The following is a 24,105-nucleotide window of genomic DNA, read 5'->3' as shown; positions in this document are numbered from 1 at the left end:
ACAGCCAGCACTGCTCAATACCAGCCCCCTACCCACACTCACAGCCAGCACTGCTCAATACCAGCCCCCTACCCACACACACAGCCAGCACTGCCCAATACCAGCCCCCTACCCCCACACAGCCAGCACTGCTCAATACCAGCCCCCTACCCCCACACACAGCCAGCACTGCTCAATACCAGCCCCCTACCCACACTCACAGCCAGCACTGCTCAATACCAGCCCCCTACCCCCACACACACAGCCAGCACTGCTCAATACCAGCCCCCTACCCCCACACACAGCCAGCACTCCTCAATACCAGCCCCCTACCCCCACACACACAGCCAGCACTGCTCAATACCAGCCCCCTACCCCCACACACAGCCAGCACTGCTCAATACCAGCCCCCTACCCCCACACACAGCCAGCACTGCTCAATACCAGCCCCCTACCCCCACACACAGCCAGCACTGCTCAATACCAGCCCCCTACCCCCACACAGCCAGCACTGCTCAATACCAGCCCCCTACCCCCACACACAGCCAGCACTGCTCAATACCAGCCCCATACCCCCACACACAGCCAGCACTGCTCAATACCAGCCCCCTGCCCCACACAGCCAGCACTGCTCAATACCAGCCCCCTACCCCCACACACAGCCAGCACTGCTCAATACCAGCCCCCTACCCACACACACACAGCCAGCACTGCTCAATACCAGCCCCCTGCCCCACATACAGCCAGCACTGCTCAATACCAGCCCCCTGCCCCACATACAGCCAGCACTGCTCAATACCAGCCCCCTCCCCCCACACACAGCCAGCACTGCTCAATACCAGCCCCCTGCCCCACATACAGCCAGCACTGCTCAATACCAGCCCCCTGCCCCACATACAGCCAGCACTGCTCAATACCAGCCCCCTCCCCCCACACACAGCCAGCACTGCTCAATACCAGCCCCTTACCCCACACACATCCAGCACTGCTCAATACCAGCCCCCTACCCCCACACACAGCCAGCACTGCTCAATACCAGCCCCCTGCCCCACATACAGCCAGCACCGCTCAATACCAGCCCCCTACCCCCACACACAGCCAGCACTGCTCAATACCAGCCCCCTACCCCCACACACACAGCCAGCACTGCTCAATACCAGCCCCCTACCCCCACACAGCCAGCACTGCTCAATACCAGCCCCCTACCCCCACACACCCAGCACTGCTCAATACCAGCCCCCTCCCCCCACACACAGCCAGCACTGCTCAATACCAGCCCCCTACCCCCACACACAGCCAGCACTGCTCAATACCAGCCCCCTACCCCCACACAGCCAGCACTGCTCAATACCAGCCCCGTACCCCCACACACAGCCAGTACTGCTCAATACGAGCCCCCTATCCCCACACACAGCCAGCACTGCTCACTATCAGCCCCCTACCCCCACACACACAGCCAGCACTGCTCAATACCAGCCCCCTACCCCCACACACACAGCCACCACTGCTCAATACCAGCCCCCTACCCCCACACACACAGCCACCACTGCTCAATACCAGCCCCATACCCCCACACACAGCCAGCACTGCTCAATACCAGCCCCCTACCCCCACACACACAGCCACCACTGCTCAATACCAGCCCCCTACCCCCACACACACAGCCACCACTGCTCAATACCAGCCCCCTACCCCCACACACAGCCAGCACTGCTCAATACCAGCCCCCTACCCCCACACACACAGCCACCACTGCTCAATACCAGCCCCATACCCCCACACACAGCCAGCACTGCTCAATACCAGCCCCCTACCCCCACACACACAGCCACCACTGCTCAATACCAGCCCCCTACCCCCACACACACAGCCAGCACTGCTGAATACCAGCCCCCTACCCCCACACACAGCCAGCACTGCTCAATACCAGCCCCCTACCCCCACACAGCCAGCACTGCTCAATACCAGCCCCCTACCCCCACACAGCCAGCACTGCTCAATACCAGCCCCCTACCCCCACACACAGCCAGCACTGCTCAATACCAGCCCCCTACCCCCACACACAGCCAGCACTGCTCAATACCAGCCCCCTACCCCCACACAGATTAGCTCCGTTGGCTGTGAGGTGAAGTCAGGAATTTGCAGGTCAGCGTTTTCTACACAAATGATTCTGCTCCATCCAGTGTCCTATCACAATGCAATCCCGCCCCCACCAACTTCCCCGTTTCACTCACCCAATGAATTGTCCCCCTCACTCACGCTGTGTCGCTCTCTTCGTCAGGGGATTTTCCTCTCTGTCGCTCCCTTACCCACAGGGTTTTCTCTCTGTCACTCCCTTGCCCACAGGGTTGTCTCTCTGTCACTCCCTTACCCACAGGGTTATCTCTCTGTCACTCCCTTACCCACAGGGTTTTCTCTCTGTCACTCCCTTACCCACAGGGTTTTCTCTGTCACTCCCTTACCCACAGGGTTTTCTCTCTGTCACTCCCTTACCCACAGGATTTTCTCTCTGTCACTCCCTTACACACAGGGTTTTCTCTGTCACTCCCTTACCCACAGGGTTTTCTCTCTGTCACTCCCTTACCCACAGGGTTTTCTCTGTCACTCCCTTACCCACAGGGTTTTCTCTCTGTCACTCCCTTACCAACAGGGTTTTCTCTGTCACTCCCTTACCCACAGGGTTTTGGCTGTCACTCCCTTACCCACAGGGTTTTCTCTCTGTCACTCCCTTACCAACAGGGTTTTCTCTGTCACTTCACTACCCACAGGGTTTTCTCTCTGTCACTCCCTTACCCACAGGGTTTTTTCTGTCACTCCCTTACCCACAGGGTTTTCTCTCTGTCACTCCCTTACCCACAGGGTTTTCTCTCTGTCACCCCCTTACCCACAGGGTTTTCTCTCTGTCACTCCCTTACCCACAGGGTTTTCTCTGTCACTCCCTTACCCACAGGGTTTTCCCTGTCCCTCCCTTACCCACAGGGTTTTCTCTCTGTCACTCCCTCACCCACAGGGTTTTCTCTCTGTCACTCCCTTACCCACAGGGTTTTCCCTGTCCCTCCCTTACCCACAGGGTTTTCTCTCTGTCACTCCCTTACCCACAGGGTTTTCTCTGTCACTCCCTTACCCACAGGGTTTTCTCTCTGTCACTCCCTTACCCACAGTGTTTTCTCTCTGTCACTCCCTTACCCACAGGGCTTTCTCTGTCAGTCCCTTACCCACAGGGTTTTCTCTGTCACTCCCTTACCCACAGGGTTTTCTCTCGGTCACTCCCTTACCCACAGGGTTTTCTCTCTGTCACTCCCTTACCCACAGGGTTTTCTCTGTCACTCCCTTACCCACAGGGTTTTCCCTGTCCCTCCCTTACCCACAGGGTTTTCTATCTGTCACTCATTTACCCACAGGGTTTTCTCTCTGTCACTCCCTTACCCACAGGGTTTCTCTCTGTCACTCCCTTACCCACAGGGTTTTCTCTCTGTCACTCCCTTACCCACAGGGGTTTCTCTCTGTCACTCCCTTACCTACAGGGTTTTCTCTGTCACTCCCTTACCTACAGGGTTTTCTCTGTCACTCCCTTACCCACAGGGTTTTCTCTCTGTCACTCCCTTACCTACAGGGTTTTCTCTGTCACTCCCTTACCCACAGGGTTTTCTCTGTCACTCCCTTACCTACAGGGTTTTCTCTGTCACTCCCTTACCCACAGGGTTTTCTCTCGGTCACTCCCTTACCCACAGGGTTTTCTCTCTGTCACTCCCTTACCCACAAGGTTTCTCTCTGTCACTCCCTTACCCACAGGGTTTTCTCTCGGTCACTCCCTTACCCACAGGGTTTTCTCTGTCAGTCCCTTACCCACAGGGATTTCTCTCGGTCTCTCCCTTACCCACAGGGTTTTCTCTCTGTCACTCCCTTACCCACAGGGTTTTCTCTCTGTCACTCCCTTACCCACAGGGTTTTCTCTGTCACTCCCTTACCCACAGGGTTTTCTCTGTCACTCCCTTACCCACAGGGTTGTCTCTCTGTCACTCCCTTACCCACAGGGTTTTCTCTCTGTCACTCCCTTACCCACAGGGTTTTCTCTGTCACTCCCTTACCCACAGGGTTTTCTCTGTCACTCCCTTACCTACAGGGTTTTCTCTCTGTCACTCCCTTACCCACAGGGTTTTCTCTGTCACTCCCTTACCCACAGGGTTTTCTCTCTGTCACTCCCTTACCCACAGGGTTTTCTCTCTGTCACTCCCTTACCCACAGGGTTTTCTCTCTGTCACTCCCTTACCCACAGGGTTTTCTCTCTGTCACTCCCTTACCCACAGGGTTTTCTCTGTCTCTCCCTTACCCACAGGGATTTCTCTGTCACTCCCTTACCCACAGGGTTTTCTCTCTGTCACTCCCTTACCCACAGGGATTTCTCTCGGTCACTCCCTTACCCACAGGGTTTTCTCTCTGTCACTCCCTTACCCACAGGGTTTTCTCTCTGTCACTCCCTTACCCACAGGGTTTTCTCTCTGTCACTCCCTTACCCACAGGGTTTTCTCTCGGTCACTCCCTTTCCCACAGGGTTTTCTCTGTCTCTCCCTTACCCACAGGGTTTTCTCTCTGTCACTCCCTTACCCACAGGGTTTTCTCTCTGTCACTCCCTTACCCACAGGGTTTTCTCTCGGTCACTCCCTTTCCCACAGGGTTTTCTCTGTCTCTCCCTTACCCACAGGGTTTTCTCTGTCACTCCCTTACCCACAGGGTTTTCTCTCTGTCACTCCCTTACCCACAGGGTTTTCTCTCGGTCACTCCCTTACCCACAGGGTTTTCTCTCGGTCACTCCCTTACCCACAGGGTTTTCTCTCTGTCACTCCCTTACCCACAGGGGTTTCTCTCGGTCACTCCCTTACCCACAGGGTTTTCTCTCGGTCACTCCCTTACCCACAGGGTTTTCTCTGTCTCTCCCTTACCCACAGGGTTTTCTCTCTGTCACTCCCTTACCCACAGGGTTTTCTCTCTGTCACTCCCTTAGCCACACTGTTTTCTCTCTCTTCCTCTTGCCGGTACAACAGGGAATCCCGCCCGTGATGTCTGTCCTCTCTGTCACTCTCTAACCTATGGGGCTTTCCACACATCTCTCTCTCTCTCTCTCTCTCTCTCTCACGCCATTCTCGCACCCCGTGGTTTCCCTGGCTGTCTGCTACTCTTATCCAATTGGTTTAAGTTTCTTACCTATCTCTTTTTGCAGTTGTTCACGTTCTGGAGGAGTAAAAGAGTGAAAACACGTCAGTTAGATGACAAACAACGTGTCCGTTTAAATTCCCTGGTTGCAGGCCCCTAGGCCCGAAGCCTTTAACCTAATCGAGCCGCCAGAAGGACAATGTGACAACTACATTACCCGGTTTACAGTCACTTACCCACGTTCCGCTCCATTTTCTCATCCACTGAAAGTGAAAACAAGAATGGTGTGAGAAATATTGATAAACCCCAAGGGAAAATGTTTGTACTGACACAGTGCCTCATGCAGAGTCTGAATTCTTCCAAGTCTCTCATAGAAATACAACTCGAGTCCCTGTCGCACAGTGGGAAACACAGCAGTCAATCAGTGCACAGCAAAGCTCCCACAAACAGCCACGTGAGGATGACCAAATAATCTGGACATTCGGAGCTTGTGGAACACAAAATGAAGGAAGGAAAAACTCGGATTTGTAATCGCACTTTCCACAGGCATCGGCAGCCACCTCCAAAAAACGTCTTGCAGACACTGAAGTGCCCTCGAAGTGTGGTCACCGTGTAATACAGGAAATGCAGCAGCCAATTTACACACAGCAAGATCCCACAAACAGCACTGTGATAAGAACCAGATAATCTCCTGTATGTGATACTGATCAAGTGACAAGTATTGTCGGGGCACTGCATCTCTCTCCCTTGCTCTCCTTCAAAATAATCCACAGGCAGAGAGGGGACCCTGGGTTCATTGATTCCAAAGATAGCACCTCCCAACAGTGCAGCCCTCCCACTGCGCCAGCCTCGGTTCTTGTGCTCCAGCCCCCGAGGAGGTTGGAACTAAAGCCAGAGCATTGGGACTCTTCGGGACTCCAGCTGAGCCCCGACTTATTCTCAATTCTGTAACAGTCTGTCCTTTCTTTGTACTTGGAAAAAGCTGACTGGGCCCAGTATTTCCCTCAGTGTTTCCCTCCCGACCCCCTCCTCTAACCAAAAAAAACCAAAGTGCTGTAAATATCAAGAAGAAGGCTCGAGGGCAGGTGGAAGTAGAAAGAAGTTGAACCGTGAAGTCACAGCCTGCAGGTAAGGGATTGGCTGGTGACTGGTAAGTAGTTTTTCTTTTATTTCCCCTCAGGTGTTATCGTGGGCGCAGAGGTTGCTGAGAGAGTGCTTGCTGAGAAGGGGAGTGAATAACAGGTAAGCTCTTTCTTTCTTTTTTTATCTAGAGGGGATGGCAGGGAAGGTAGTGCAATGTTCCTCCTGCAGAATGTTTGAGGTGAGGGACACCATCAGTGTCCCTGCTGATTTCATCTGTGGGAAGTGCGCCCATCTCCAGCTCCTCAGAAAGCGCGTTAGGGAACTGGAGCTGGAGCTGGATGAACTTTGGATCATTCGGGAGGCAGAGGCGGTCATAGATAGAAGCTTCAGGGATGTAGTTACTCTGAAGAATAAAGATAGATGGGTGACGGTGAAAGGGGCTGGGAGGAAGCAGTCAGTACAGGGATCCCCTGTGGTCGTTCCCCTTAGTAACAAGTATACCGCTTTGGATACTGTTGGGTGGGGGGACTTACCAGGGGTAAGCCATGGGGTACAGGTCTCTGGCACAGAGTCTGTCCCTGTTGCTCAGAAGGGAAGGGGGGAGAGGAGTAGAGCATTAGTCATTGGAGACTCCATAGTTAGGGGGATAGATAGGAGATTCTGTGGGAACGAGAGAGACTCGCGGTTGGCGTGTTGCCTCCCAGGTGCCCGGGTGCGTGATGTCTCAGATCGTGTTTTGGGGATCCTTAAGGGGGAGGGGGAGCAGCCCCAAGTCGTGGTCCACATAGGTACCAACGACATAGGTAGGAAAAGGGATAGGGATGTAAGGCAGGAATTCAGGGAGCTAGGGTGGAAACTTAGTTCTGGTACTGGGTAATGAACCAGGACAGGTGTTAGATTTGGAGGTAGGTGAGCACTTTGGTGATAGTGACCACAATTCGATTACGTTTACTTTAGTGATGGAAAGGGATAGGTATATACCGCAGGGCAAGAGTTATATCTGGGGGAAAGGCAATTATGATGCGATGAGGCAAGACTTAGGATGCATTGGATGGAGAGGAAAACTGCATGGGATGGGCACAATGGAAATGTGGAGCTTGTTCAAGGAACAGCTACTGCGTGTCCATAAGACCATAAGACATAGGAGCGGAAGTAAGGCCATTCGGCCCATCGAGTCCACTCCACCATTCAATCATGGCTGATTTCAACTCCATTTACCCGCTCTCTTTCCATAGCCCTTAATTCCTCGAGAAATCAAGAATTTATCAACTTCTGTCTTAAAGACACTCAATGTCCTGGCCTCCACCGCCCTATGTGGCAATGAATTCCACAGACCCACCATTCTCTGGCTGAAGAAATCTCTCTCATCTCTGTTCTAAAGTGACTCCCTTTTATTCTAAGGCTGTGCCCCCGGGTCCTAGTCTCCCCTGCTAATGGAAACAACTTCCCTACATCCACCCTATCTAAGCCATTCATTATCTTGTAAGTTTCTATTAGATCTCTCCTCAACCTCCTAAACTCCAATAAATATAATCCCAGGATCCTCAGACGTTCATCGTATGTTAGGCCTACCATTCCTGGGATCATCCGTGTGAATCTCCGCTGGACCCGCTCCAGTGCCAGTATGTCCTTCCTGAGGTGTGGGGCCCAAAATTGCTCACAGTATTCTAAATGGGGCCTAACTAATGCTTTATAAAGCTTCAGAAGTACATCCCTGCTTTTATATTCCAAGCCTCTTGAGATGAATGACAACATTGCATTTGCTTTCTTAATTACGGACTCAACCTGCAAGTTTACCTTTAGAGAATCCTGGACTAGGACTCCCAAGTCCCTTTGCACTTCAGCATTATGAATTTTGTCACCGTTTAGAAAATAGTCCATGCCTCTATTCTTTTTTCCAAAGTGCAAGACCTCGCACTTGCCCACGTTGAATTTCATCAGCCATTTCTTGGACCACTCTCCTAAACTGTCTAAATCTTTCTGCAGCCTCCCCACCTCCTCCATACTACCTGCCCCTCCACCTATCTTTGTATCATCGGCAAACTTAGCCAGAATGCCCCCAGTCCCGTCATCTAGATCGTTAATATATAAAGAGAACAGCTGTGGCCCCAACACTGAACCCTGCGGGACACCACTCGTCACCGGTTGCCATTCCGAAAAAGAACCTTTTATCCCAACTCTCTGCCTTCTGCCTGACAGCCAATCGTCAATCCATGTTAGTACCTTGCCTCGAATACCATGGGCCCTTATTTTACTCAGCAGTCTCCCGTGAGGCACCTTATCAAAGGCCTTTTGGAAGTCAAGATAGATAACATCCATTGGCTCTCCTTGGTCTAACCTATTTGTTATCTCTTCAAAGAACTCTAACAGGTTTGTCAGGCACGACCTCCCCTTACTAAATCCATGCCGACTTGTCCTAATCTGACCCTGCACTTCCAAGAATTTAGAAATCTCATCCTTAACAATGGATTCTAGAATCTTGCCAACAACCTAGGTTAGGCTAATTGGCCTATAATTTTCCATCTTTTTCCTTGTTCCCTTCTTGAACAGGGGGGTTACAACAGCGATTTTCCAATCCTCTGGGACTTTCCCTGACTCCAGTGACTTTTGAAAGTTCATAACTAACGCCTCCACTATTTCTTCAGCTAGCTCCTTTAGAACTCTAGGATGTAGTCCATCTGGGCCCGGAGATTTATCAATTTTTAGACCTCTTAGTTTCTCTAGCACTTTCTCCTTTGTGATGGCTACCATATTCAACTCTGCCCCCTGACTCTCCGGAATTGTTGGGATATTACTCATGTCTTCTACTGTGAAGACTGACGCAAAGTACTTATTTAGTTCCTCAGCTATTTCCTGGTCTCCCATCACAAAATTACCAGCGTCATTTTGGAGCGGCCCAATGTCAACTTTTGCCTCCCGTTTGTTTTTAATGTATTTAAAGAAACTTTTACTATCATTCCTAATGTTACTGGCTAGCCTACCTTCATATTTGATCCTCTCTTTCCTTATTTCTCTCTTTGTTATCCTCTGTTTGTTTTTGTAGCCTTCCCAATCTTCTGACTTCCCACTACTCTTTGCCACATTATAGGCTTTCTCTTTTGCTTTGATGCATTCCCTAACTTCCTTTGTCAGCCATGGCTGCCTAATCCCCCCTCTGATAACCTTTCTTTTCTTTGGGATGAACCTCTGTACTGTGTCCTCAATTACTCCCAGAAACTCCTGCCATTGCTGTTCTACTGTCTTTCCCACTAGGCTCTGCTCCCAGTCGATTTTCGTCAGTTCCTCCCTCATGCCCCTGTAGTTACCTTTATTTAACTGTAACACCTTTACATCTGATTCTACCTTCTTTCTTTCAAATTGGAGATTGAATTCGACCATATTATGATCACTGCCTCCTAAGTGCTCCCTTACTTTAAGATCTTTAATCAAGTCTGGCTCATTACATAACACTAAGTCCAGAATGGCCTGTTCCCTCGTGGGCTCCATCACAAGCTGTTCCAAAAAGCCCTCCTGTAAACATTCAATTAATTCCCTTTCCTTGGGTCCACTGGCAGCATTATTTACCCAGTCCACCTGCATATTAAAGTCCCCCATGATCACTGTGACCTTGCCTTTCTGACATGCACTTTCTATTTCGTGGTGCATTTTGTGCCCCCGGTCCTGGCCACTGTTAGGAGGCCTGTACATAACTCCCATTATGGTTTCTTTGCCTTTGTGGTTCCTCAACTCTACCCACACAGACTCCACATCATCTGACCCTATGTCATTTAGTGCTATTGATTTAATTTCATTCCTAATTAACAAGGCAACCCCGCCCCCTCTGCCCACCTCTCTGTCTTTTCGATAGGTTGTGAATCCCTGGATGTTTAAATGCCAGCCCTGAACCCCCTGCAACCATGTCTCTGTGATGCCTACCACATCATACCTGCCAGTCACAATCTGGGCCACAAGCTCATCTACCTTGTTCCGTACACTGCGCGCATTTAAATATAGCACCTTTAATTCTCTATTGACCGTCCCTTTTTGTTTTCTTAGTGTGGTGGACCTTGGTTTACTGAGCCTTTCCATACACTGTGTCATATTTTGTGGGATGGGGACTATCGTAACCTCTCCTGAGTTTTGTCTGTTCGTGCTTTTTTGTGTTCCTAAGCAGCTACGCTTCCCGCTGATTACTTCACCTCTTGGTTCCCTGACTTTCCCTTCCCCCCCAATCTTTAGTTTAAAGTCCTATTGACCACCCTATTTATTCTTTTCGCCAGAACACTGGTCCCAGCTCGGTTCAGGTGGAGACCATCCCAACGGTATAGGTCCCCCCTGTCCCAAAACTGATGCCAGTGTCCCATGAAAAGGAACCCCTCTTTCCCACACCACTCTTTCAGCCACGTGTTAACTTCCCTGAATCTTGCCTCCCTATGCCAATTTGCACGTGGCTCGGGCAGTAATCCGGAGATTATGACCCTTGAGGACCTGTTTTTTAATTTGAATCCTAGCTCTTTATAATCTCTAAACAGGTCCTCTTTCCTAGACTTGCCTATGTTGTTGGTACCGACATGGACCACAACAACTGGATCCTCCCCCTCCCTCTCCAGTATCCTTTCAAGCCGGTCAGAGATGTCCCGCACCCTACCACCGGGCAGGCAACATACCATGCGGGACTCTTTATCCTGCTCATCCTTGATAAGTATGTACCTGTCAGGCAGGGAGGAAGTGGTCAAGCAAGGGAACCGTGGTTTACTAAAGCAGTCGAAACACTTGTCAAGAGGAAGGAGGAGGCTTATGTAAAGATGGGACATGAAGGTTCAGTTAGGGCGCTCAAGAGTTACAAGTTAGCTAGGAACGACCTAAAGAGAGAGCTAAGAAGAGCCAGGAGGGGACATGAGAAGTCTTTGGCAGGTAGAATCAAGGATAACCCTAAAGCTTTCTATAGATATGTCAGGAATAAACGAATGACTAGGGTAAGAGTAGGGCCAGTCAAGGACAGTAGTGGGAAGTTGTGCTTGGAGTCAGAGGAGATAGGAGAGGTGCTAAATGAATATTTTTTGTCAGTATTCACACAGGAAAAAGACAATGTTGTCAAGGAGAATACTGAGATTCAGGCTACTAGACTTAGAAGGGTTTGAGATTCATAAGGAGGAGGTGTTAGTAATTCTGGAAAGTGTGAAAATAGATAAGTCCCCTGGACCGGATGGGATTTATCCTAGGATTCTCTGGGAAGCTAGGAAGGAGATTACTGAGCCCTTGGCTTTGATCTTTAAGTCATCTTTGTCTTCAGGAATAGTGCCAGAAGACTGGAGGATAGCAAATGTTGTTCCCTTGTTCAAGAAGGGGAGTAGAGACAACCCAGGTAACTATAGACCAGTGAGCCTTACTTCTGTTGTGGGAAAAATCTTGGAAAGGTTTATAAGAGATAGGATGTATAATCATCTGGAAAGGTATAATTTGATTAGAGCTAGTCAACACGGTTTTGTGAAGGGTAGGTCGTGCCTCACAAACCTTATCGAGTTCTTTGAGAAGGTGACCAAACAGGTGGATGAGGGTAAAGCAGTTGATGTGGTGTATATGGATTTCAGTAAAGCGTTTGATAAGGTTCCCCACGGTAGGCTACTACAGAAAATACGGAGGCATGGGATTCAGGGTGATTTAGCAGTTTGGATCAGAAATTGGCTAGCTTGAAGAAGACAAAGGGTGGTGGTTGATGGGAAATGTTCAGACTGGAGTCCAGTTACTAGTGGTGGACCAGAAGGATCTGTTTTGGGGCCACTGCTGTTTGTCATTTTTATAAATGACCTGGAGGAGGGCGTAGAAGGATGGGTGAGTAAATTTGCAGATGACACTAAAGTCGGTGGAGTTGTGGACAGTGCGGAAGGATGTTACAAGTTACAGAGGGACATAGATAAGCTGCAGCGCTGGGCTGAGAGGTGGCAAATGGAGTTTAATGCAGAAACGTGTGAGGTGATTCATTTTGGAAGGAGTAACAGGAAGACTGAGTACTGGGCTAATGGTAAGATTCTTGGCAGTGTGGATGAGCAGAGGGATCTCGGTGTCCATGTACATAGATCCCTGAAAGTTGCCACCCAGGTTGAGAGGGTTGTTAAGAAGGCGTATGGTGTGTTAGCTTTTATTGAAATGAAAAATTAAATGAAAATCGCTTATTGTCACAAGTAGGCTTCAATGAAGTTACTGTGAAAAGCCCCTAGTCGCCAGATTCCAGCGCCTGTTCGGGGAGGTTGGTCCGGGAATTGAACCGTGCTGCTGGCCTGCCTTGGTCTGCTTTCAAAGCCAGCGATTTAGCCCAGTGTGCTAAACCAGCCCCTTCGATTGAGTTTCGGAGCCATGAGGTCATGTTGCAGCTGTACAAAACTCTGGTGCGGCCGCATTTGGAGTATTGCGTGCAATTCTGGTCACCGCATTATAGGAAGAATGTGGAAGCATTGGAAAGGGTGCAGAGGAGATTTACCAGGATGTTGCTTGGTATGGAGGGAAGATCTTCTGAGGTAAGGCTGAGGGACTCGAGGCTGTTTTCGTTAGAGAGAAGAAGGTTAAGAGGTGACTTAATTGAGGCATACAAAATGATCAGAGGATTAGATAGGGTGGACATTGAGAGCCTTTTCCTCAGATGGTGATGTCTTGCACGAGGGGACATAGCTTTAAATTGAGGGGAGATAGATATAGGACAGATGTCAGAGGTAGGTTCTTTACTCAGAGAGTAGTAAGGGCGTGGAATGCCCTGCCTGCAACAGTAGTGGACTCGCCAACACTAAGTGCATTCAAATGGTCATTGGATAGACACATGGACGATAAGGGAATAGTGTAGATGGGCTTTAGAGTGGTTTCACAGGTCGGCGCAACATTGAGGGCCGAAGGGCCTGTACTGCACTGTAATGTTCTATGTTCTACTTGCAGGCTGTGTTTACAGCCTCCTGCCACTTCACATTCTCAATGCCAGCTCCTGGCCTGTCCGACATTCAGCTCCCCCATTCAGCACTGTGCTCAGGAGCATTTTGTTCACTCAGAGTGCTGGGATCTTTGAAATTCTCTCCCCCAGAGGGTGGTGGACACTCTCATTCAGTTTATCTCCGGGATGTGGGCCTCGCTAATTAGGCCATCATTCATTGCCCATCTTTAATTGCCCCTCGAGGAGCTGGTGGTGAGCTGCCTCCTTGAACCGCTGCAGTCCGGAGGTGTAGGTACACCCACTGTGCTGTTAGGGAGGGCGCGCCAGGATTTTGCCCCAGCGACAGTGAAGGAACGGCTGATATATTTCCCAGTCAGGATGGTGAGTGACTTGGAGGGGAACCTCCAGCTGGTGGGGTTCCCAGTTATCTGCTGCTCTTGTCCTTCTGGATGAGAGCAGTCGTGGGTTTGTTAGATGATGCCTGAGGAGCCTTGGTGAGTTCCTGCAGTGCATCTTGTAGATGTTATACCCGGCTGCTCCTGTTCTTCAGTGGCGGTGGGAGTGAATGGTTGTAGAAGGGGGAGCAATCAAGCGGGGCTGCTTTGTCCTGGATGCTGTCGAGCCTTTGAGCGTTCTTGCAGCTGCTCTCATCCAGGCAAGTGTATTCAACACAGAGGTGGATAGTATTTTGATTTCCAGGAGATTTAGGGTGGCATGGTAGCCCAGTGGTTAGCATTACTGCCTCACAGAGCCAGGGACTTGGATTCAATTCCGACCTCTGGTCACTGTCTGTGCGGAGTCTGCACGTTCTCCCCGTGTCTGCGTGGGTTTCCTCCGGGTGCCCCGGTTTCCTCCCACAGTCCAGAGATGTGCAGGTTAGGTGGATTGGACAGGCTAAATTGCCCTTAGTGTCTAATGGATGATTGGATTACGTTGATCGGGCGGGGGACTGTGCTCTTTCAGAGGGTCGGCACTTACTCAACAGGCCGAATGGCCTCCTTCTGTACTGTTGGGATTCTATCACAACTCGGAGATATTATGGCCTGGTCAGGATTGAGTGGTGCTATACAAATGCACGTCTTTTGCAATCTACATGAAGATATTCAGTCAATTTGTTACTCGTTCTATCGTTAGCCTCCAGATTAGTTTCACAAACATTTCTCTCTCCAATACAATGACTACATTTCCACATCACCGGCCTCTGATTCCCCTGAACTCTAACTCTCCTTTACTAACAGTTACTCACCGATTTCTTGACACAGTCGGTTATTTACTGTAACAGGTCAAAAAGACAACATTAAATCAGCAACGGCCCTTCACCCCATCATACTTGCTCCTATCCCATACCCGCACCATTCGTTGTCATTCAAATGAGAAGAGAGGAGGTGGGGAGGAAGACAGGAGGGGGGGGAAGAGGAGAGGAGTGGGGGAAGAGAAGAGGAGGGGGGAGAAGAAGAGAGGAGGGGGGAGAAGAAGAGAGGAGGGGGGAGAAGAAGAGAGGAGGGGGGAGAAAGAGGAGAGGAGGGGGGGGGAAGATGAGAGGAGGGGGGGAAGAGGAGAGGAAGGGGGGGAAGAGGAGAGGAAGGGGGAGGAAGAGGAGAGGAAGGGGGGGGAAGAGGAGAGGAAGGGGGGGGGAAGAGGAGAGGAAGGGGGGGAAGAGGAGAGGAAGGGGGGAAGAGGAGAGGAAGGGGGGAAGAGGAGAGGAAGGGGGGAAGAGGGCGCGGGGCGGGGGGTGGCGGCGGGGCGGGGGGGGTGGCGGCGGGGCGGGGGGTGGCGGCGGGGCGGGGGGGTGGCGGCGGGGCGGGGGGGTGGCGGCGGGGCGGGGGGGTGGCGGCGGGGCGGGGGGGGTGGCGGCGGGGCGGGGGGTGGCGGCGGGGCGGGGGGTGGCGGCGGGGCGGGGGGTGGCGGCGGGGCGGGGGGTGGCGGCGGGGCGGGGGGTGGCGGCGGGGCGGGGGGTGGCGGCGGGGCGGGGGGTGGCGGCGGGGCGGGGGTGGAGGAGGGGCGGGGGTGGAGGAGGGGCGGGGGTGGAGGAGGGGCGGGGGTGGAGGAGGGGCGGGGGTGGAGGAGGGGCGGGGGTGGAGGAGGGGCGGGGGTGGAGGAGGGGCGGGGGTGGAGGAGGGGCGGGGGTGGAGGAGGGGCGGGGGTGGCGGCGGGGCGGGGGGTGGCGGCGGGGCGGGGGGTGGCGGCGGGGCGGGGGGTGGAGGAGGGGCGGGGGTGGAGGAGGGGTGGGGGTGGAGGAGGGGCGGGGGTGGAGGAGGGGCGGGGGTGGAGGAGGGGCGGGGGTGGCGGCGGGGCGGGGGGTGGCGGCGGGGCGGGGGGTGGCGGCGGGGCGGGGGGTGGCGGCGGGGCGGGGGGTGGAGGAGGGGCGGGGTGGAGGAGGGGCGGGGTGGAGGAGGGGCGGGGTGGAGGAGGGGCGGGGGGTGGAGGAGGGGCGGGGGGTGGAGGAGGGGCGGGGGGTGGAGGAGGGGCGGGGGGTGGAGGAGGGGCGGGGGGTGGAGGAGGGGCGGGGGGTGGAGGAGGGGCGGGGGGTGGAGGAGGGGCGGGGGGTGGAGGAGGGGCGGGGGTGGAGGAGGGGCGGGGGGTGGAGGAGGGGCGGGGGGTGGAGGAGCGGGGTGGAGGAGGGGCGGGGGGTGGAGGAGGGGCGGGGGTGGAGGAGGGGCGGGGGGTGGAGGAGGGGCGGGGGGTGGAGGAGGGGCGGGGGGTGGAGGAGGGGCGGGGGTGGAGGAGGGGCGGGGGTGGAGGAGGGGCGGGGGTGGAGGAGGGGCGGGGGTGGAGGAGGGGCGGGGGTGGAGGAGGGGCGGGGGGTGGAGGAGGGGCGGGGGGTGGAGGAGGGGCGGGGGGTGGAGGAGGGGCGGGGGGTGGAGGAGGGGCGGTGGGTGGAGGAGGGGCGGGGGGTGGAGGAGGGGCGGGGGGTGGAGGAGGGGCGGGGGGTGGAGGAGGGGCGGGGGGTGGAGGAGGGGCGGGGGGTGGAGGAGGGGCGGGGGGTGGAGGAGGGGCGGGGGGTGGAGGAGGGGCGGGGGGTGGAGGAGGGGCGGGGGGTGGCGGCGGGGCGGGGGGTGGAGGAGGGGCGGGGGGTGGAGGAGGGGCGGGGGGTGGAGGAGGGGCGGGGGGTGGAGGAGGGGCGGGGGTTGAGTGTGGAGGAGGGGCGGGGAGTGGAGGAGGTGGAGGCGGGGCAGAGGCAGAGGCGGGAGTGGTGAGGGGTCTGGGCTCTCGCAGGACAGATAGACTCTTGTTCAGGACGAGAGTCAAATCCTTCAAAATGGAAAATCAACAGTGGGAGGCATCACAATATTTGTATTTACCCCTCGGACCGAATAAACATCACTTACCGAGCAAGCTACTCGATGTTTTTAAGGCTGGAATGAAATTAAATGAATGAATTAGTAAACAGGCAGTGTGAAGCTGCAAGTACCCAGAATGTAGCCTCCGCTTCTCAGGTGTTCAAATACCCGGATATTTACTCTCCAGAGCCACTGTCACACATGTGGAGGATTTCCTGCGTTTGCGGATTTGGTATCAGGTGACAGAATCATTCTGCTTCTTGATGAAGCTTTAATGTTGCAATCTGAAGTTCTTACCTTGAATGTTGTTGTGTAATTTTCGAAAGAGCACCAGGGCGAAGCAGACTGCTCCGAGCATCAGAAAAAAGAGGATCCAGAATGCGACCATCCACCCGGAAGCACGGGGAAAGAAGGCATCTGTGCCGAAAGAGAGAAACTGTCAGCCACTTCATAAGGTGGGAGGCCATTCAGCCCATCGAGTCTGCACCGACCCCCTGAAAGACCACCTTACCCAGGCCCACTATCCCCAAAACCCCACCGAACCTGCACACCTTCGGACTGTGGGAGGAAACTGGAGCACCCGGAGGAAACCCACGCAGTCACGGGGAGAAAGTGCAGACTCCACAGCGTGACGCAAGGCCGGAAGTGAACCCAGGTCCCTGACACTGTGAGGCAGTGATGCTAACCGCTGTGCCACCGTGAACCAGTTCACCCACGCCCACTGTGATTACAGAGGTTAGCTTTCTATATTCCAAATTTATTAACAGCTGGAATGGTGGGATTCGAACCTGGGTCCCCAAAGCTTTACCCCGGGTCTCTGGATTACTAGACAACAGAATCCCTACAGTGCAGAAGGAGGCCACTCGGCCCATCGAGTCTGCATCAACCCTCAAAGAGCACCCCCACCATATCCCCATAACCCCACCTAATCTTTGGACACTAAGGGCAATTTTGGACACTAAGGGCAATGCATCATGGCCAATCCACCGAACCTGCACATCTTTGGACTGTGGGAGGAAACCGGAGCACCCGGAGGAAACCCACGATGACACGGGGAGAAAATGCAAACTCCACACAGTCACCCGAGGCCGGAATTGGACCCGAGTCCCTGGCACGGTGAGGCAGCTGTGCTAACCACTGTGCCATTGACAACATCACTACACCACCAGCTCTTACATTTATCCTTAATCACACTGAAGTCCTTTCCACCCCGTTACCACATTCTGCGAGTGTCTTTAGAAGCCATTCTGTTGTGTGACAGACCTGCGATCTGGATGCGGGCCTCCTTCGTCTCCTTCAGCAGATTGTTGTTAATGACACACGTGTACTCGTTCCCGGAGTCCTTGGGGATCTCGATGATGCTGTGAACCGATATCAGTCCCTGAAAAGGTCCGACTGGTACCTGGTTTCTGGCTGAGCTGCAACCTTCTCCCCCTTCCCATTTACCCAGAGGATGGGTGGCTCCGGGAACCAGTGGTCGGATCTGCATCCCAGTCTGACGCCATTGCTCGTGTAGCTGTCCATCTCGATCCAGGGCCTTCGGCCTGTGCCTGTAACAACATGGACATTAGAAGGAGAGTAGGCCACAAAGCCTGTTGCTCAGTTCCCTGTACTTTTATAGAACACTAACTCCCCTGTTTGCGGGGGTTACCATGGTCACGGTCAATGGAGTTAAGGAGAGACTCTAATCGGAGGAAGAGGTTGGGGGGGGGGGGGGCAATGTTGCTGGTTTTGGGCCTTTGAGCAAGCTCCTATTATTTTGACGCACAGACAATAATAGGCACCTTTTAAAAGCTTTCAAATATTCAAAAAAAACATGACTTGACTGACTGACTGGTGTCCACCATTAAATGGTTCTCTGTTATTTTAATGTTATTTTTCACCCATACTGAAACTGGGTTACTCACAGGAGGTGGCAGACTCCACCCGCTGGTTCGAAATGTCCTATTTTTGGTGATGAACGCATTTCTGGTTGGGACAGGTTTGGAGAGTTGGGGGGGGGGGGGGGGGGGGGGAGTTGCAGAAGACTACTAGAATGTTCCACTGGTCTCACATGGCACAGGGAAGGTAAAAAGGAAATAGGAGCTGAGGCAGGCCCTTCAGCCCCTCAAGCCTCTTCTGTGAATTTTTGAGATCATAACCAACTTGCCTTCCTCACTATCCTCACATCCCTTAACCAATCCCCCTCCCACCCTCAGGATCTAAGATTCCATCTACATCCACCTGGAACAGGCTCAATGACCCAATCATCCACAGATTTATGGGGGAGGGGGGAGGAAAGAGCGGACTAGGCCCATGATCTCTGGAAGTTAGGAGGACAAGAGGGGAGTCCAATGAAGCCATACCAGGTTCTGAAGGGGTCTGACTGGGGTGGGTGGGAGTGGGTGCGTGGGAGGGGCGGCCCTTCCCCACTCACCCACACCCAACCCCCAGGTTTTGGAGACCTCTAGAACGCACACATGGGGTGGGGAGCCTCGTTCTCAGGATGAGAGGTCGGTCATTTTGAAGACACATTTCTTCACTCGAGGGTTGTGGATCTATGGAATTCCCTGTCATGATATCCACATTAGGATATCATGGCGCAATCACACACACACTGATGGACAGGTAGATGGACCAACCAACACACACACACATCGCAGCCAATCACCAGTGAGAGCACACGCACTATAAAACAGGGAACACCACAGTTCCTGCTCATTCTACCAGGAGATAGCTCAGTGCACAGAGCTCACAGCATGCTACTCAGACATACACCATGTGCTGAGTGCCTCACTAAGATAGTGATAGGCCTGGGTCCACAGGTTAGCTGGTGAAGCACGAACCTAAGCCAGCAGTCAGCAGTTGTCATTGTTTAAGACAATAAAACAGAGTTGTACCATCTACAGCCGTGTTGGATCATTTGTGCATCGGAACACCCAACACGACATTCCCCACATCCAGAGGGATGGGGGTACTCAAGACATCCCTTCTAGATTCGTTTTATAAATTTAGAATACCCAATTCTTTTTTTTTTCAAATGAAGGGGCAATTTAGCGTGGCCAATCCACCTACCCTGCACATCTTTGTGTTGTGGGGGTGAAACCCACTCAAACACTGGGAGAATGTTCAAACTCCACACGGGACAGTGACCCGGGGCCGGGATCGAACCTCGGCGCCGTGAGGCAACAGTGCTAACCCACTGCGCCGCCGTGCTGCCCTAGACATCCACTATATTCAAGGGCAGCACGATGGCACAGTGGTTAGCACTGCTGCCTAACGGCACCTAGTTCAATCCCAGCTCTGAGTCACTGTCTGTGTGGAGTTTGCACATTCTCCCCGTGTCTGTGTCGGTTTCACCCCCACAGCCCAAAGATGTGGTTACGTGGATTGGCCGCGCTAAATTGCCCCTTAATTGGAAAAGAAAATAATTGGGTACTCTAAATTTATATTTAAAAAAAAAGATGTCCACTATGTTCCACACCGAGGCCAATAGATTTTAAATATGATGGGAATTAGGGGCATGGGTGTGTGGGCGGGAGCAAGTGGAGCTGAAGTGCAAGATTGGCCATGAGGACTTGAGGGGCTGAATGGCCTTCTCCTGCTCCAAGTTGGGAGAGAATTCCCAAGATTAATTTGAGTGGAGAAACTTCTCTCAATCTTGGCGCGAAAGCATCGATCCCTCACCCCGAGACTCCGGCACAAGTGTTTTCAAAATGGCCACTGACCTGACACGTTCAGCGTTACTATGATCTCATCGTGCTTGGCAGCGGAAGCTACAAAGCATTTGTACTGGCCCCTGTCAGAGACTTGGACACTTTTCAGCTTGAGGGAGAGATTCCCCTGCGCGACATTGTCGAGGAAGAGCTCGGTCCGCCCTCTGTAACCCAAGGGTTGGAGCGTCAGGTCCTCCTGGCCATCCTTGTACAAGTGCACAGGTGCAGAGTAGGTCAGGGGCATGTAGATCCAACGGATTTCCATTTCCTGCGGGGGCTTGGCTGGCACCAGCTGGCAGTCGAGGACCACGTCACCGCCGAATACTGCCACAACCGGGTCGGGCGGGGCAGTCACCACAAAACCCGCCACCGTATCTGTAACAGCCAGCAACAGAGCGAGTGTGAGAGAGAGAGCAAATCAGCAGATCCATCAGCCATTACTCAACTCCATACACCTGCATCCAAGAGAGAGGGACAGAGCAGGTGGGAGGGAGCCACAGAGCAGGAGAACGTGGGTGGGAGGGGCAGAGCGGGAGAGGGCGGGAGGGAGGGAGGGGCAGAGCGGGAGAGGGCAGAGCGGGAGAGGGTGGGTGGGAGGGGCAGAGCGGGAGAGGGCGGGTGGGAGGGGAGAGCGGGAGAGGACGGGAGGGAGGGGCAGAGCGAGAGAGGGTGTGTGGGAGGGGAGAGCGGGAGAGGGCAGAGCGGGAGAGGAGAGCGGGAGAGGGCGGGTGGGAGGGGCAGAGTGGGAGAGGGCGGGAGGGAGGGGCAGAGCGGGAGAGGGTGTGTGGGAGGGGAGAGCGGGAGAGGGCAGAGCGGGAGAGGGCGGGAGGGAGGGGAGAGCGGGAGAGGGCGGGAGGGAGGGGCAGAGCGGGAGAGGGCGGGAGGGAGGGGCAGAGCGGGAGAGGATGTGTGGGAGGGGAGAGCGGGAGAGGGCAGAGCGGGAGGGCGGGAGGGAGGGGAGAGCGGGAGAGGGCAGGTGGGAGGGGAGAGCGGGAGAGGGCGGGAGGGAGGGGCAGAGCGGGAGAGGGCAGGAGGGAGGGGAGAGCGGGAGAGGGCGGGAGGGAGGGGAGAGCGGGAGAGGGCGGGAGGGAGGGGCAGGGTGGGAGAGAGGGAAGAGCGAGGGAGGGGAGAGCGGGTGGGAGGGGCAGAGTGGGAGAGGGCGGGAGGGAGGGGCAGAGCGGGAGAGGGCGGGAGGGAGGGGAGAGCGGGAGAGGGCGGGAGGGAGGGGCAGAGCGGGAGAGGGCGGGAGGGAGGGGCAGAGCGGGAGAGGGCGGGAGGGAGGGGAGAGCGGGAGAGGGCAGAGTGGGAGAGGGTGTGTGGGAGGGGAGAGCGGGAGAGGGCGGGTGGGAGGGGAGAGCGGGAGAGGGCGGGAGGGAGGGGCAGAGCGGGAGAGGGCGGGAGGGAGGGGAGAGCGGGGGGGGCAGAGCGGGAGAGGGTGTGTGGGAGGGGAGAGCGGGAGAGGGCGGGTGGGAGGGGAGAGCGGGAGAGGGCGGGAGGGAGGGGCAGAGAGGGAGAGGGTGTGTGGGAGGGGAGAGCAGGAGAGGGCGGGAGGGAGGGGCAGAACGGGAGAGGGCGGGAGGGAGGGGCAGAGCGGGAGGGGGCGGGAGGGAGGGGGAGAGCGGGAGAGGGCGGGAGGGAGGGGCAGAGCGGGAGAGGGCAGGAGGGAGGGGCAGAGCGGGAGAGGGCGGGAGGGGCAGAGCTGGAGAGGGCGGGAGGGAGGGGAGAGCGGGAGAGGGCGGGTGGGAGGGGAGAGCGGGAGAGGGTGGGAGGGAGGGACAGAGCGGGAGAGGGCGGGAGGAAGGGGCAGAGCGGGAGAGGGTGGGAGGGAGGGACAGAGCGGGAGAGGGCGGGTGGGCGGGGAGAGCGGGAGAGGGCGGGAGGGAGGGGCAGAGCGGGAGAGGGCGGGAGGGAGGGGCAGAGCGGGAGAGGGTGTGTGGGAGGGGAGAGCGGGAGAGGGCAGAGCGGGAGGGCGGGAGGGAGGGGAGAGCGGGAGAGGGCAGGTGGGAGGGGAGAGCGGGAGAGGGCGGGAGGGAGGGGAGAGCGGGAGAGGGCAGGAGGGAGGGGAGAGGGCGGGAGGGAGGGGAGAGCGGGAGAGGGCGGGAGGGAGAGGCAGAGCGGGAGAGGGCAGAGCGGGAGAGGGCGGGAGGGAGGGGGCAGAGCGGGAGAGGGCGGGAGGGAGGGGCAGAGCGGGAGAGGGCGGGAGGGAGGGGCAGAGCGGGAGAGGGCAGAGCGGGAGAGGGCGGGAGGGAGGGGCAGAGCGGGAGAGGGCGGGAGGGAGGGGACAGCGGGAGAGGGCGGGTGGGAGGGGAGAGCGGGAGAGGGCGGGAGGGAGGGGCAGAGCGGGAGAGGGCGGGAGGGAGGGGAGAGCGGGAGAGGGCGGGTGGGAGGGGAGAGCGGGAGAGGGCGGGAGGGAGGGGAGAGCGGGAGAGGGCGGGAGGGAGGGACAGAGCGGGAGAGGGCGGGAGGGAGGCACTGAGCGGGAGAGGGCGGGAGGGAGGGGCAGAGCGGGAGTCGGCGGGAGGGAGGGACAGAGCGGGAGAGGGCGGGAGGGAGGGGAGAGCGGGAGAGGGCGGGAGGGAGGGGCAGAGCGGGAGAGGGCGGGAGGGAGGGGCAGAGCGGGAGAGGGCGGGAGGGAGGGGAGAGCGGGAGAGGGCGGGTGGGAGGGGAGAGCGGGAGAGGGCAGAGCGGGAGAGGGTGTGTGGGAGGGCAGGAGGGAGGGGAGAGCGGGAGAGGGGCGGGTGGAGGGGCAGAGCGGGAGAGGGCGGGAGGGAGGGGAGAGCGGGAGAGGGCGGGAGGGAGGGGCAGAGTGGGAGAGGGCGGGAGGGAGGGGCAGAGCGGGAGAGGGCGGGAGGGAGGGGAGAGCGGGAGAGGCGGGTGGGAGGGGAGAGCGGGAGAGGGCAGAGCGGTAGAGGGTGTGTGGGAGGGCGGGAGGTAGGGGTGAGCGGGTGGGAGGGGCAGAGCAGGAGAGGGCGGGAGGGAGGGGCAGAGCGGGAGAGGGCGGGTGGGAGGGGCAGAGCGGGAGAGGGCGGGAGGGAGGGGAGAGCGGGAGAGGGCGGGAGGGAGGGGAGAGCGGGAGAGGGCGGGAGGGAGGGACAGAGCGGGAGAGGGCGGGAGGGAGGGACAGAGCGGGAGAGAACGGGAGGGAGGGACAGAGCGGGAGAGGGCGGGAGGGAGGGGCAGAGCGGGAGAGGGTGTGTGGGAGGGGAGAGCGGGAGAGGGCAGAGCGGGGAGGGCGGGAGGGAGGGGAGAGCGGGAGAGGGCGGGAGGGAGGGGAGAGCGGGAGAGGGCAGGAGGGAGGGGGAGAGCGGGAGAGGGCGGGAGGGAGGGGAGAGCGGGAGAGGGCAGGAGGGAGGGGAGAGCGGGAGAGGGCAGGAGGGAGGGGAGAGCGGGAGAGGGCGGGAGGGAGGGGCAGAGCGGGAGAGGGCGGATGGGAGGGGAGAGCGGGAGAGGGCAGGAGGGAGGGGAGAGCGGGAGAGGGCGGGAGGGAGGGGAGAGAGGGAGAGGGCAGGAGGGAGGGGAGAGCGGGAGAGGGCAGGAGGGAGGGGAGAGCGGGAGAGGGCGGGAGGGAGGGAGAGAGCGGGAGAGGGCGCGAAGGAGGGACAGAGCGGGAGAGGGCGGGAGGGAGGGACAGAGCGGGAGAGAACGGGAGGGAGGGACAGAGCGGGAGAGGGCGGGAGGGAGGGGCAGAGCGGGAGAGGGCGTGTGGGAGGGGAGAGCGGGAGAGGGCAGAGCGGGAGGGCGGGAGGGAGGGGAGAGCGGGGGAGGGCGGGAGGGAGGGGAGAGCGGGAGAGGGCGGGAGGGAGGGGAGAGCGGGAGAGGGCAGGAGGGAGGGGAGAGCGGGAGAGGGCGGGAGGGAGGGGAGAGCGGGAGAGGGCAGGAGGGAGGGGAGAGCGGGAGAGGGCGGGAGGGAGGGGCAGAGCGGGAGAGGGCGGATGGGAGGGGAGAGCGGGAGAGGGCAGGAGGGAGGGGAGAGCGGGAGAGGGCGGGAGGGAGGGGAGAGTGGGAGAGGGCAGGAGGGAGG

The 24,105-nt window shown here is 56.5% G+C and overlaps 1 protein-coding gene across 1 annotated transcript in view; it reads right to left on the bottom strand.

Moving 5' to 3' along the window:
* LOC140390448 (butyrophilin subfamily 2 member A1-like) overlaps positions 1 to 24,105 on the bottom strand; it is a 95,842-nt gene that overhangs the window by 54,451 nt on the left and 17,286 nt on the right. Inside the window, 8 exon segments of the mRNA XM_072475595.1 lie at positions 5,182 to 5,208; positions 5,367 to 5,393; positions 14,355 to 14,381; positions 16,438 to 16,464; positions 16,687 to 16,806; positions 17,653 to 17,773; positions 17,776 to 17,939; positions 20,097 to 20,459. Of these exon segments, the coding sequence (XP_072331696.1) occupies positions 5,182 to 5,208; positions 5,367 to 5,393; positions 14,355 to 14,381; positions 16,438 to 16,464; positions 16,687 to 16,806; positions 17,653 to 17,773; positions 17,776 to 17,939; positions 20,097 to 20,459 (876 nt within the window).

Source organism: Scyliorhinus torazame, chromosome 14, assembly GCF_047496885.1.
Source record: "Scyliorhinus torazame isolate Kashiwa2021f chromosome 14, sScyTor2.1, whole genome shotgun sequence".
In the NCBI taxonomy this organism is placed as follows: Eukaryota; Metazoa; Chordata; class Chondrichthyes; order Carcharhiniformes; family Scyliorhinidae; genus Scyliorhinus; species Scyliorhinus torazame.
This window is presented reverse-complemented; position numbering and strand designations above follow the sequence as displayed.